General features: G+C 53.1%; 1 protein-coding gene across 1 annotated transcript in view; it reads left to right on the forward strand.

Moving 5' to 3' along the window:
- The window catches only part of GNAI2 (G protein subunit alpha i2), a 195503-nt gene that overhangs the window by 158247 nt on the left and 23112 nt on the right, over positions 1 to 14144 (forward strand). The window contains exon 5 of the mRNA XM_073352601.1: positions 512 to 640. Coding sequence (XP_073208702.1) covers positions 512 to 640 — 129 coding nt within the window. The remainder of the gene's footprint in view (positions 1 to 511; positions 641 to 14144) is intronic.

Genomic DNA, 14144 nt, shown 5'->3' on the forward strand with positions numbered 1-14144 from the left:
TTTAGTTGGTGTTAGTCCTGCTTTGAGCAGGGGATTGGACTAGATGACCCCCTGAGGTCTCTTCCAACCCTAATCTTCTATGATTCTGTGTAGTTTCCATGAGCCATGCCTCCGTATGGAGGATGAAGCGCAGCTGGGGTCGCTTTCTCACATGATTCCTCACCCGCAGTTTGTTTGGGCTGAGGCTGCATGCTCTCTCTAGGGAACGGATCCAGCTTGCTGGAATCTCTGCCAGCCTCTTTCCCCTACTCGCTGGCCTGGAGGTAGGTGTGAAGGGGACTTTATTTAACAAACATGGAAATGTTCCCTGGGCAGCTATACTCCCATCATCCTGCCATACCGGTGGGTCTGAGTCCCTCTGGAACCAATGCTGCAATGTGGCCCACTTTCCTGTTTTCCCCCAAAGCACCCGGTCTGTGCAGTAGCTGAGAGAGCAGAGCCCTGAGACCGCACCAAGCCACGTCCTTTGGCTTGCCTTGCTGACTCAGCTTCCTTTGTGTTCTCTTGGCAGCTACCTGAATGACCTGGAGAGGATAGCCAGAGGGGACTACATTCCAACCCAGCAGGATGTGCTAAGGACCAGGGTGAAGACCACGGGCATTGTAGAGACTCACTTCACGTTTAAGGATCTGCATTTCAAGTAAGTGGGAGCTGCAAGACATGCCAGCCCCTTCATTTCACTTCTCCTGGTGTCACTTGGGCTCATCCCATTCAACCTTAGCTTTCCCTAGGAAGACGGGAACCTGTCCTGCCAGCAAAGCAATTCTCTCAGCGTGGCGCACCTGCAAATGCTTTGGCTTTTAACAAGGCAGTGCAGCCTCTGGGTCTAAGCATGTGGCGCCCTATCTTGAGCCTTGCAGACTTGGGCCAATGTGGGCTGTTGCATGCTGGGACTTGCAGCCCTTACGCGGGTCAGGCCTGAGAAGGCGTACAGCTTTAATTAGCTTTCTTATGTCAAAGGTAGGGGCAACCCGCTTGTATCCTTGCAGGCAGCCTGCCAGAGTATCTTCATTGCACACTAAGCCCAGGTTCCAGCATGGGTTTGAGCCCAAGCCACCTTTCCAGCCACACACAAATCAGTCTGTCTCAGGTCTGACCCTGCTAGAAGGTGGGTCAGAGCCTGAGTCCCGTCATTTTTGCAGTGTGGACGTGGCTCAAGCCGCAGCCCTGTGTCAGAAGGCCACGTAGTGCAGCGTGGATGCATTAGCACAGTGCAGTGTGGACACTCGAGCATGGGCTTGGAAACACTGAGCGCATAAACCCGAGTCCCCCAAACCCAGGTTTAGTGTGCTGTTGTAGACACAACATAGGTGCTGATAGTTTGGGCCGTGCTGTCTAATGTGTCTGTAGCTGAATCCTTGCCCAGCCTAACAGCCGGCCTGCTGGGAGCTAGGCTCGACTCGGCAACGCTGACTCTCACTGAGGAGTTCAGCCGGCCTGTGAGAACGTCCCCTCCATTTGTGTCCCGCTGCAACTGGCAGCCAGGCTGGAAAGTGAGGAGACATGTTGATCCCTCTCCCAGGGAGGGAGCTTGTAATGTTGCCGTAGCCACAGTGGTGCAGTTAAGATCAGAACCAAGCCCTGTCCCCGTTTCCAGCTCCTGCCGTGTACCCTGGGCACCTGTTGGATTAGCTAATCAATGCTCCTGCTGTGCTGGCTGTGGGGGAGGCCAGGCTCAGCATGGGGCTGTGACTCCGGTGGCCCCCGGCCAAATTATTTCTTGAAATAAACAGCTGCACTCCACTGACCTCATCAGAGCTGGGCCTGGGCTGCAGCTGTTACCTGGCTTCTATTCGGGGCTGTGCCACTAGCCTACTAGGTGACCTTGCCAGGTCATTTCATCCCTCCGTGCCTCAGTTTCCCCATGTGTAAATTGGGAATAATACCTGCTGGGCAGGGTCAAGAGTTAATTTCCTGTCTAGAGTGCTTTGAGATCCTCTGATTAATGGTGCTAGAGAAGGATAACGTCGATAGCCGTGTCTTAGTGTCACTGGCTTGTAGGAGAGGAATTAGCACAGTGGAAACACACTGAACTATTCTGCCCTCCTAAATGTCTGTCTCCGTTTGCTCTAATGGAGGCTGAACGTGCTGTACCCTGGTGCGTGGTGCAGGGATCCCAGATCTGGAATAGCAGGGGGCTGCAGGTCAGGACAAAAGTGCATTGGCACAGGGGTGTGAGAGCTGCGGGCAGGAGTGGGGGAGCGTGTCTATCCAGTGCACTTACTCTCTTTACTTCACAAGCACCAGACTGACCCACAGGATAGAGGTAGAAATAAGCATTGGCTTCCCATCTGTTGATACTTTATCATTCAGTTTTTAAATTTTTGGCTTCCCTAGCCAAATTTCTTCCCATTACAAGAGGCTGCAGTGCAGCTAATCCCCCCCCCAGCACTGCATGAGCATTAGCTGGGAGGGGGGGGATGCAGCTGCCAGGGCTGAGGGTACCTGCCTTAGCTCTTCACTAGCACTGCAGCAAGACTGGAAGGTTTTGGGGCCAGATGGCAAAGCCCTGCCTCCTGTCGTTTGAAGTGGTCCAGCTTTACTTCAACGCACCAAAGAGGCACTCGCAGGTCTCTGAAACCTGCAGGAAAACTAAACTCGCCACTGGAATAAAACTCTGTAATCAGTCAAGAAGCTCCGGAGATGGATCCGTTGCTTCAGAGGCTGCCCTGTCCCTGTCATCTCGCCAGGCTGCAGCCCAGCCTTCCACTCCCTGTGCATAGTAAAACTGTGCTTTCCAAATGCCAGCCCCCAAATAGTACTGCACGAGGAGTGGGAAGAGAACATGCTGAATGCGCACGTCGGTGCTAAGAATGTGACGCAACAGACCTACTGGCTGCTGAGCATAGCAGATTTCCAGCTGATGCCAATGTACTCCTGGACCGTGCTGCTACAGAACCAGCTTGCTGCTATCTGGGCACACTCAGCCTGACAGCACGATGCACCCTGGGAAGCCACCTTTGGCTGGGACTACTGTAATTCATCACGTGAAAGTAGCTGGAAAGGATCGTGTACCCTCTTCGTTCACATCACGCCCAGACTAGGCCTGCCATTTGGTATCTAGCTGTGGCTTATAGCTCCCCTCATTGTAGTGTCTGACTGCTTCACGCTCTGTAAAGTGTTTCTCCTCCTGAGTTACCTGTTGGCTGGGGAAGGGCCACCCCTGGTTCCACGGAGGTAGAGAGTCCAGATGACTTGCCTGAGGTCACCCAGGCAGTCTGTGGCAGAGCAGGAGATTGAACCCATATCTCTGGTGTCCTAACCACTGGGCCGTTCTTCCTGTCTGTGACCATAGAAATTAGAGAATGTAAAGAGTAATAAAATCCACTGGTCTGTCCCTTTGACACCAGTCCTAGTCGCCATCCCCTCCCCCGCACTCCTGGGCTGCAGCTGTAGTCGGAACATGGCTGTTAAAGACGGAGCGTGTTTATATTCTGTTGTTTCACCCAGGATCTTCAGCCTGCCAGCAGGGTTGTGGCTTTGTAATGCACTTTATTTAGCTAAGCGTATCACATCTGAGTCCCTATGGTCGCTGCTGCTGCTGGTGAAACCTCCTAGCAAATTTTATTGGGGTGACTTTAAAAACAGATTAATGGGACGATCACTCTCAACAAATAGCAAAATCCAGAGCCGCCTGACATTGGGTTACTGTGTCCTCATGTTCCCACCATTCCAGGGGACGATGAAATCGAATTGAATGAGATTACACTGGCTTGAAACGGTGAGAGCCTGAATCGGGGTAAGCAAGTTTAGTGCCCCCCTTTGCTTCGCGTCAGATGGAAGTAGCAGCGTCCCTTTCATTGTAGGCACCTGCATCATGGTGGTTACTGGGGACTGAGCCTGGACTTTGATCCCCAGCAGCAGAAACCTGTATCGGGTAATTGAACAGTCTGCTCTCCCCTTCCCTTTAGCTGGGAGTGTGGTGCGAGGTCGTATCTTGTCGGGGACCAATGACGAGATGGAGGGTGAGCACCCCTGCTCAGCCAGTGGTATTACCAAAGGGATACCACGTGTCCCTCTCAATAGGATGGAATCATCACCTCGGTGACTTAGGGCTGCATCTCCTGCATGTGAAAAATCCACACCTCGGAGAGAAACAGTGAAGCTGACATAAGTCCTGGTGTAGACCGCGCTAGGTCTACAGAAGAATGCTTCCATCAATCTGGCTACCGCCTCTCAGGGAGGTGGATTAACCACAGCAATGGGAGAACCCCTCCCATCAGTGTAGTGCAGGGGCGGGCAAACTTTTTGGCCTGAGGGCCACATCGGTTTTCCAAAATTGTATGGAGGGCCAGTTAGGGAAGGCTGTGCCTCTCCAAACAGCCAGGTGTGGCCTGGCCCCTGACCCCTATCCACCCTGCCCCATTTCTCACCCCCTGATGGCCTCCCTGGGACTCTTAACTTTCCAACCCCCACTGTTCCCTGTCCCCTGACATCCCCCCCTGGACCCCCTACCCCATCCAACCCCTCCTCTCATTCCTGACTGCCCCCCTCCACCCCCCCCGGACCCCTGTCCCATCCAACCACCCCTTCTCCCTGACCACCCCAGGAACCCCTGACTGCCCCCCGCCGCCCCATCCAACCCCCCTCCTTCTTGACTGCGCCCCCCCGGGACCCCTGCCCCTATTCAACCCCCCTGTTCCCCACCCTCCGACTGCCCTGACCCCTGTCCACCCCCCCGCCCCCTGACCACCACCCCGAACTCCCTTGCTCTCTATCCAATCCCTCCTCCCCCTTACCGCGCTGCCTGGAGCACCGGTGGCTGGCGGTGCTACAATTGTGCTGCCCGGCTGGAGCCAGCCATGCCATCGCACAGCACAGAGCACTGGGTCGGGCCGGCAGCGCAGTGAGCTGAGGCTGCGTGGGAGAGGGGCTAGCCAGCCGGGCAGGAGGGTCCCGCGGGCTGTAGTTTGCCCACCTCTGGTGTAGTGTCTAGACTGACGCTCTGCAGCAGTTTACGTGTAGACATAGTCAAAGTCCCTTTGATGCTCCTTCTATCTGAAGTGCCAGCTTGTCTGTGTCTCAGAGATCTAGTTTACAAAGGTCTTGAGTCACTGATAGCAGCGCTAGTGTACCCAGTGCTCCAGTGGCCGTGGACATTTTGTACACCTTCTCTGAGCAGAGTTCAACTATCCCATGCTTAAAATGCTAGTGGCTTTCTGGTGCCCTGTGTCCCAGTGGGAGCACAGTAGGGAGATGGAGGTGTTGGGCGAGAGAGCTAGTGAAGCGGTGCCTGTGTATCACAGTCCTGTGGGATTTCCGCTCAGCTGTGGAAAAAGGGGCTTCAGCCTGCCCAGGAATCTGGTTCCTCCACCCTGAGTCACTTACCTATATATCTGTCTGTCTGGCAATGGATCTGGCCTTCATGGTTTTTAGTGGTATATGACACTGCGCTAGAGAAAAGCTCTGGAGACTGTAGATCGGATTTTCAGTTGCCTTGTGCTTTCAGGGACATCCTCCTCCAGAAAAGTCTGCGCAATAATTCTGTGGGTGATGTTCATGCACTTCAGTCACTTTCAGGCTTTCTTGCTTGATCAGGAGTAATTTAGACCCAAAAATATAGGCCCTTCTTAAAATAATAGGGGTTTCGTAGAAAATGTCATCAAGAATCTAAATGTCTGCTTCACTGTTTCTTAGATCCTCTGAGATCAGTACATCAGATTTAAGGAAGATGCAGATTGTTGCAGAGAACCAGACAAAATACAGGGATGTTGTGGGGAAGGGCAAACTATCTGTTTGACCTTGTCTGTAGCTGTGACACTGAGTACCCGTCTCACAGCTGAAGAGACAGCTCAGAAGCTTGTCTTGTCTCTTTCACCAGCAAAATGTGGTTCAACTGAACACATTACCTCACCTACCTTGTCTCACTAGTGGGAATTAGTCACCCAGCTTGAGTCCTATGTGCAAAGACATCAGTGCTGGTCATGGACCAGCCTTTGATGAGCAGGTGGAGTTCCCAGAGGGGAGACGGTGTACAGCCAAGAAAGTAAACCAGATGGTTGCACCTCCAAAAAACAGCATGGGGCAGGTGAACTAAGGCAGGGGTGGGCAAACTTTTTGGCCTGAGGGGAAATTGGGTGGGGAAATTGCATGCAGGGCCATGAATGTAGGGCTGGGGAAGGGGGTTGGGGTGCAGGAGGGAGTGCGGGGTGTGTGTGGAGGGGGGCGGGTGTGGTGTGCGGGATGGGGCTCAGGGCAGGGGGTTGGGGTGCAAGAGGAGTGCAGGCTCTGGCCCGGCGCCGCTTACCTTGAGCAGCTCCAGGGTGGCAGCGGTGTGCAGCAGGGCTAAGGCAGGCTCCCTGCCTGCCCTGGCCCCGCGTCACTCCCAGAAGCTGCAGGCACCACATCCCTGGGAAGAGGTGGAGGGGCAGAGGGCTCCGTGCACCGCCCTCTCCTGTGGGTACCTCCCCCGCAGATCCCATTGGCCGCGGTTTTCTGGTTCCAGCCACTGGGAGCTGCAGGGGGGCGGTGCCTGCAAGTGAGGGCAGCACACGGAGCCCTCTGCCCTCCCCTCCCCCAGGGGCCACAGGGACGTGGTGCCAGCCGCTTCCGTGAGTGGCTCAGGGCAGGCAGGGAGCCTGCCTTGGCCCCGCTGCACGACAGGGCTGGCAATCCCGCTGGCTGGATCCAAATCCCTGATGGGCCGGATCCGGCCCACAGGCCATAGTTTGCCCACCCTTGAACTAAGGTTTGCCCAGTATGAAGGAGCTCAGTCCATGTGGCATGGTGGTGGCTTTGAGCTTTTATGGAGTTTAAGAACATTAAGTTAAAAAATACTTGGCTATAATTTCTTCCCAGCCTCCCCGCCCCCATGGAAATGTAGAGAAACATGATGAACGCTCCAAAATACTTAATTTTTGGGTAGGTAAAAAGGGCTGCTGGGGATTGCCATGGCATGGCCCCAGTGCAGGGGGCTACCACAGTGCCATACTGGAGACCCCCAGCAGGAGAGCTCTGGGAGGAATAGGAATACAACGCGCACTGCAGGAGTGGTGTGTGCTGCCGAAGGTGGAGCAGCTTTTCAGTGAGTGCGCTAAGGCACCCTAATTATTTCACACCCCATCTTCTGGCCGGGCTCTGCATGTTTACACGTTCCTGGGATGCTGGGTTTCCTTTCTCTGTCTCTGAGCTGGAACTCCTGGGTCCGCTTCATCACATTGTTGAACAGATTGCTCAGCCCGTTGGAAAGGGCCCATCGCAGCAGGCCGTGCACCCCTGCTAGCAGCATGGCAGTGGGCTAGGAGGAGGATCTAGATTTCAGTTGTAATGAAATTCTTGCTGGCTGATTAGAGAGAAGCCCATTAACTCCAGTGTCCCCCTTTCCATGCTCCTGTCCCAGAGCTAGCCACTCATTGCCAGTGCTGCACCAGGAGACTTTTCACATGGGATGGTTGGGGGTTCTTCCTTCTCAAGGGTTTGGGCTGGTAAGTTATAGACCTAATGGCCAGGAGAGACCATTCTGACCATCTGGTCTGACCTACTGCTTCACGCAGGCCAGAGCACACAAGGGAATCGAACGGGCTAAAGTGACTTTACCGCCCTGACTGTACCTAGGGGACAGAGCCAAACCGCCCAAGTGAACCCGGTCCAGAAGGAGAACACGTGGCAAGAGCACTGTGCTCCTGGAGGGGGGGTGACCGCTTCACAGTGACCATTCGAAACAGCAGTAAAGTCTAGCCCCAGCTGATCACAAAGAACCATGGTCCTGCAGCCAGGGTGTGGGACTGGAAACTAGGTCTACTTCTGTCCCCAAATCTGCACCTCTGTTTCCCCATCCACACAGCATGGAAAATCATATTTACAGGGCCCATTGTTCGTAAAGTGCCCCGAGTTCTGTGGATGCAGGTGTAAATGTGAAGCATTATTTGTGACAGCAACACACTTCTGGAATATCCCAGAGCTAGCTCTTCCTTCAGGGCCCTAGCATTGGCAGGCAGGGAGCGTTGTAAAACTGCAGCGGCTGAATGGCTTCGCTCCTTCCCCACTTCCCCCTTCTCTTTTCCTCCCCCACACACCCCTAACTCTCTTTGTGCAAGTTTGATACACTACAGTTATTTCCTGGCCAGTGTGCAAATCCACAGACTATGTGAGTAAATCCATTACAACAGCAAACTGTTGGTGCTCCACCACTTCCATACAGAAGGCCTAACCACCCCGATCCATTTTGCCAGGGGCCCCGTACATGATCGCCTAGGTTAACAGCAGCCACGTCTGATCCTACTCAACAGCTGCTAGGTAGCTCCTGTGCAATAGCTTTACAATGTGAATGTTCCTCTCTTTTATCACTTACATTCTTTTGCCATCAGTGGCTGTGTTGAAGAAGCTAGAAATGTTTGGGAGAGAAGCAAACTCCTATTTATGGCTCGGTGTCTGTGATCAAGGGTAGCCTGTTTTCTGCAGGCAGATGTAGCCAGAGGGGATCCTGGCTCCTGTGCCCTCATAATTGCTACAGGTTTCGAACTCTCTTCTATACAAACTCCTGTGTTTTTACAGGCCTAGGAGGCTCTAACGTGAAGCCATTGAGAGAGAGAGGCATAAAAGGGGTCAAACAAATTAAATCCCAGTTTTCTGACCTAAATGAAAATCACATGCTTTGCCTCAGTCCTTGCTAGGCTGGGGAGCCCTCCTGCCTTTGCTGAGCAGGGTCACGTCAGCTGATGTTGGCAAGGCAGAGCTCATCCTGAGCTGGTTCATGTCCTGCGCTGACAGCATACCACAGTAATGAGGAGCCCTGTGGAGCAGAGTGGGGACACGACCCCATCCTGGTGAGACTGATTTCATGTTTAATCCAGCACCTGACAACTGTGCCAATTCCGTACTTTCCATGGTCTGGGCTGCAAGAAGGGGAGGGCGTGCCCTGGGGAAGGGAGCTCAGTCGTGGCTCTGGTAGAGGACACTGTCCCTTCTCCGTGTTTATACCCAAGTGCTGGCCCTTGCATGCATGGTAACTGGGCATCAGCTACTCAGTGCTGTGTGGGAACGCCGTGCTTTTCTGCGGGGTCACATGCGGCTGGGGTGCCAAAGCCATGGGTGGCTCCTGTTGAGTCAGGTGCCTCCGGCTAGAGAGGGTGGGGGAGTGTCTTTGGGGCAGGGAAAGCTGGGCCAGAGGAAGGCCTGGAGGAAAACCTGAGGGACAGCCACTCTCAGGGAAGAAGCTTGGGCAGAGGTGTCTGTGCTGTTGCTTAGCGTTACCATGAAATCCAAGCAGCAGGAAAAGGGCTGGGTTTGGAGCCTGTCTCGGCTCCTGGCTCGGGCAACGGAGGGAGCGATGTCTTTCCTGACCCATTGATAGAGCCCTGCACACATACACAATTTATACCTGCGGGTGCGGATATATAGATCTATCTATCTACGGATACAATTTGTGTATCCGTGCAGAGTTCTACCCATTGGAGAGTTTGCGATTGCGTAGGGAGGCTCAAGTCTTCTAAGTGGGCCTGGGAAGGAGGCGGCCTCCTGGGGTTCCTAATTCAGGTCTCACTTATTCCATAAGACAAATGGTGGGAGTAAGTGCTGGCCACCCTGGGGTCTGAGAGTCAAGCTGGGTTGCTCCCCTTCGTGCATGCTCACTACTAACTGAGTACATATGCCCCTGAAGACATGCCTTGGTCTGTTCAGTGACTCGGGCACACTGCACTTGAGCTGGGCTCACAATTCCCTTGCTGCGTGAGCTGGATTCCGCCTCGCCCTGCTGTACCTGTGCTGACCCTGCAGGCCCCCAGGTTAGAAAAAGGAGCAAGAACCTCATTCCTACAGTAACTAACTGCAACTCTGAACACGCCTGGAAAGTGGGTCTGTGGCAGCCCTAGCTAAAAAGAGCTGCTGGAGGTTGCCACAGCACCATACTGACTCATGGACTCTAAGTCCAGAAGGGACCATCATGATCATCTAGTCTGACCTCCTGCTCATTACAGGCCACAGAATCTCTCACGCCTGCTCCTGTAATAGATCCCTAACCTCTGGCTGAGTTACTGATGTCTTCAAATCATGGTTTAAAGCAGGGGTGAGCAAACAACAGTCTGTGGGCTGGATCCGGCCTGCCAGCTGTTTTAAGCTGGCCTTCAAACTCCGGCTGGGAAGCAGGGTCAGGGGTCGCTCCATGTGGCTCCCAGAAGCAGCGGCATGGCCCTCCTCTGGCTCCTACGCATAGGGGTAGCCAGGGGGCTCCGCTTTGCATGCTGACCCTGCCCAAAGGCCTGCCCCGCCCCCAGCTCCCATTGGCCAGGAACTGCAGGGGCAGTGCCTGCGGACCGGGCAGTGTGCAGAGCTGCCTGGCCACGCCTCTGCGTAGGAGCCAGAGAATTGACATGCTGCTGGTTCTGGGAGCCACTTGAGGTAAGCATCGCCTGGAGCCTGAGCCCCTGCCCCAGCCCAGAGCACCCTACTGCACCCCAAACCCCTCATCCAGAGCCCGTACCCCCAGCTGGAGCCCGCACTCCCCATGCACCACTGCCCCAGCCTGGAGCCCCCTCCCGCACCCTGAACTCCTCATTTTTGGCCCCACCTCGGAGCCCGTACCCCCAACCTGAGCCCTCACCCTCTCCCGCACCCCAACCCCAATTTTGTGAGCATTCATGGCCCTCCACACAATTTCTATTCCCAGATGTGGCTCTCAGGCCAAAAAATTTGTCCACCCTTAGTTTAAAGATTTCAAGTTAGAGAATCCACCATTTACACTAATTTAAACCTGCAAGTGACTCGTGCCTCATGCTGTAGAGGAAGGTGGAAAAAACCCCGGGGTCTCTGCCAATCTTACCTGGGGGAAAATATGGCGATCAGTTAGATCCTAAGCATGTGGGCAAGATCCAGCAGCTAGACAGCTGGGAAAGAATACTCTGTAGCAACTCAGAGCCCTCCCACTCTAGTTGTCCCATCTCTGGCCGATAGGAGATATTTGCTGCTAGCAGTCGCAGATCAACTACATGCAATTGTAGGCAGTCTCATCGTACCATCCCCTCCATTAACTTATCAAGCTAAGTCTTGAAGCCAGTTAGGTTTTTTGCCCCCACTGCTCCTCTTGGGATGCTGTTCCAGAATTTTACTCCTCTGATGGTTAGAAACCTTTGCCTAATTTCAAGCCTAAACTTGTTAATGGTCAGTTTACAACCATTTGTTCTTGTGGCCACATTTGCACTTAATTTAACTAACTCCTCTTCCTCCCTGGTATTTATTCCTCTGATGTATTGATAGAGAGCAATCATATCCTCAGCCATCGTTTGGCTAGACTAAACAAGCCAAGCTCTTTGACTATCCTCTCATAAGGTAGGTTTTCCATTCCTCGAATCATCCTAATAGCCCTTCTCTGCTCCTGTTCCAGTTTCAATTCATCTTTCTTAAACATGGGAGACCAGAACTGCACAGTGTGTCCCAGATGAGGTCTCACCAGTGCTTTGTGTAATGGTACTAACACTTCCCTGTCTCTACTGGAAATATCTCACCCGATGAATCCTAGGACCGCATTAGCCTTTTTCATGGGCATACCATGTTGACTGCTTATAGTCACCCAGCTCTTTCTCCTCCTCTGCTGCTCCCATCTTATACATCCCCAGCTTACAGCAAATCTTCTTGTTGTTTAGTCCCCAAGTGTGTGACCTTGCACTTTGCACTATTAAATTTCATCCCATTTCTATTACTCCAGTTTTCAAGGTTGCCCAGATCTTGTATGCTATTCGGGTCCTCCTTGGTATTGGCAAAACCTCCCAGCTTTGTGTCATTCACAGATTTTATTAGCACACTCCCGCTTTTTGTGCCAAGATCAGTAATAGAAATGTTAATAAGATTGGTCCCAAGACTGATCCCTGAGGAACTCCACTAGTAACCTCTTTGCGCCCTGTCAGTTCACCTTTCAGTAGGACTCTTTGTAGTCTCCCCATTAACCAGTTCCTTGCTCACCTCTCAATTCTCAGAGTAAGCCCCATCTTCTCCAATTTAACTGATGATTTCCCTGGTGGACCTGTATCAAATGCCTTACTGAACTCCGGACAGGTGACTGAAGATCAAAAGGAGTAGAGCTCTAGAGTCCCACTGCACATAGCCAGGGCCAGTTCCTTTGGCCAGCAGCACTGAGTGTTAGCGTGGGGTCTGTCAAACCCCCTGGCGGTGGGCATGGTGTGTACACACACACACACACACTTGGAAGAGAGAAGGATCTGGTTTGGTTTTTTTTTATCCATGTGGCAGCAAACACGTGGTAACATCCTAGTGTGTACTAGGCACTTCGTGGTTCTCACGTGCATCAGTGTGTTGAGGTGAACCATGCGCTCCCTCAATGTTTACCCTGACCTGCTAACGGGTGCAAATTGCCTTGTTCGCACATTTTAGTCGCCACAGGTTAAAAACCCTCCTGTGTAGTGAAGACAAGGATTTAGGGAGAGGGTCCTTGTTCCTTTGGTGTACATGGTGGTTCAGAGAGAGCTGACACATCCCTGCTTTAGTACGTTCATTCCAGCAGGAACTGTGGGGAGACTAGACAGAGTTCCAGTCCTGTTATCTGTGTGCCTGAAACGATGATGTGAAATGCCGATCAGTCGCCAAGCAAAGAAAAACACATCTCCAGAGGATTTGAATAGCGAGCAGTTTGCAGGGGACGTTGGAATGCAGTTCTGTGGGTTTTGCCAGTTTTCGTATTTTATTGCTCCATAGGTTCTGTGGGCAAGGAGAGAGAGCCAGCTGTGTGCGCCAAAAGAGACTGGGCCTAGGATTCACTGCAGAAGGAGCCTAGCAGTCAAAGGTGGCTCATAGAGTCCATGGAATATAGATTAGGACATCTTGGCTACTCCTCATCCTAGCTGGAAAGACAACAGCAGTGGTTCTCAACCTGTGGCCCACAGGCCACATACGATCATATTAGCATACAGCTGCAGCCCAGCTCAGCTGTGTGCTAAAGGCCACGGGCTCTGGGCTGCCGGCTATCGCTGGCTCCATGCAGAGGGGTCCGGCCAGCCGGCTGCTGCCAGCTGCAGGCTGCCACCTGGCCATGTACAGCAGGGTCCAGGTTCGGGGTCTCTGCCCCCTGCCCTGCACACAGCTCTCCGCTGCTGGCCCCACTCTGTGGAGAAGTCTCTGGGCGGAGGGCGCTGGGCATAGGGGTTTGTGGGGGCCACAATGATAAATAGGTTGAGAACCACTGGACTACAGCATACTTAGTCCTCTGAAGAGGATCTAAGGCGAGCAATGCCCATGTAAGTGCTTCTCTCAGCACCTAGGGCCACTAACAGCAACACTGGAAATATTGTACATATCATAAAACACTGGAAATATTGTACATATCACCCCTGCGACATGTAGTTAAGCTGACCTACCCTTCAGTGAAATAGCACTAGGAAGAATTCGTCCATCTCCCTAGCCATGGCCTCTCAGGGAAGCGGTTAAGTCTGGTGTTAGGAGAGCCCCTCACATCACTGCAGTGAGTGGCTACCGGAAGCGCTTCAGCTGCACCACTCTTGCGGGTTAAGTGTAGACACAGCCTGAGTCAATTACAAACTGAAACCGATTTGGTTTCAAATCACACTGTTAATTACACAAGGGCCACTTGGTGTGTCCTCCAGGCCTCACATACCCGGAGTCCCTGAGTTTAATGTGAGCAGGTGCCTGCTGGACACACAGGAAGCGGTGCTGTCGTTATCTGACAATGTGCACCACTTGGCAATCTTAATGATTTCTGTATCTTAACTACGGAAGCCATCCCACATCCCAGTCATGAGTGAGTCTGATCATTCCCCTTTCACTCATGGGGAAACTGAGGCACAGAAAGCAGAGGTGACTACCCCAGCGCCACCCAGCATCTCAGCAGCAGAGCCAGGAATAAAACTCGAGAGCTCCCAGGTCTTGATCCCCTGCCCAGTCTCCACTGATGCCCAGGGGAAGTGGTGCCTTTGCGTATGCTTGGCAAGTTACCGTTCAGAGCACTCACTCTAAACAAGCAAGATGCTGACCCCATTGGCCCTCGCGCGTTGTGCTGTAACAGCGTGTTCTTATCCTATTTAGCTCAGCAACGCTACATGTGATGAGTGTAATCCACTCCCGAGCCTTGCATTTCCTTTGCACTGCTAGGATAGCTGTCTGAATGTGTGCAAGGCTACTGAGGCCTCAGCCTCTGCTTCCCAGTGCTTGCCGACAGCGTCTTCCCAGAGATCCATCCTTGC

Source organism: Lepidochelys kempii, chromosome 7 (assembly GCF_965140265.1).
Source record: "Lepidochelys kempii isolate rLepKem1 chromosome 7, rLepKem1.hap2, whole genome shotgun sequence".
Taxonomy (NCBI): domain Eukaryota; kingdom Metazoa; phylum Chordata; order Testudines; family Cheloniidae; genus Lepidochelys; species Lepidochelys kempii.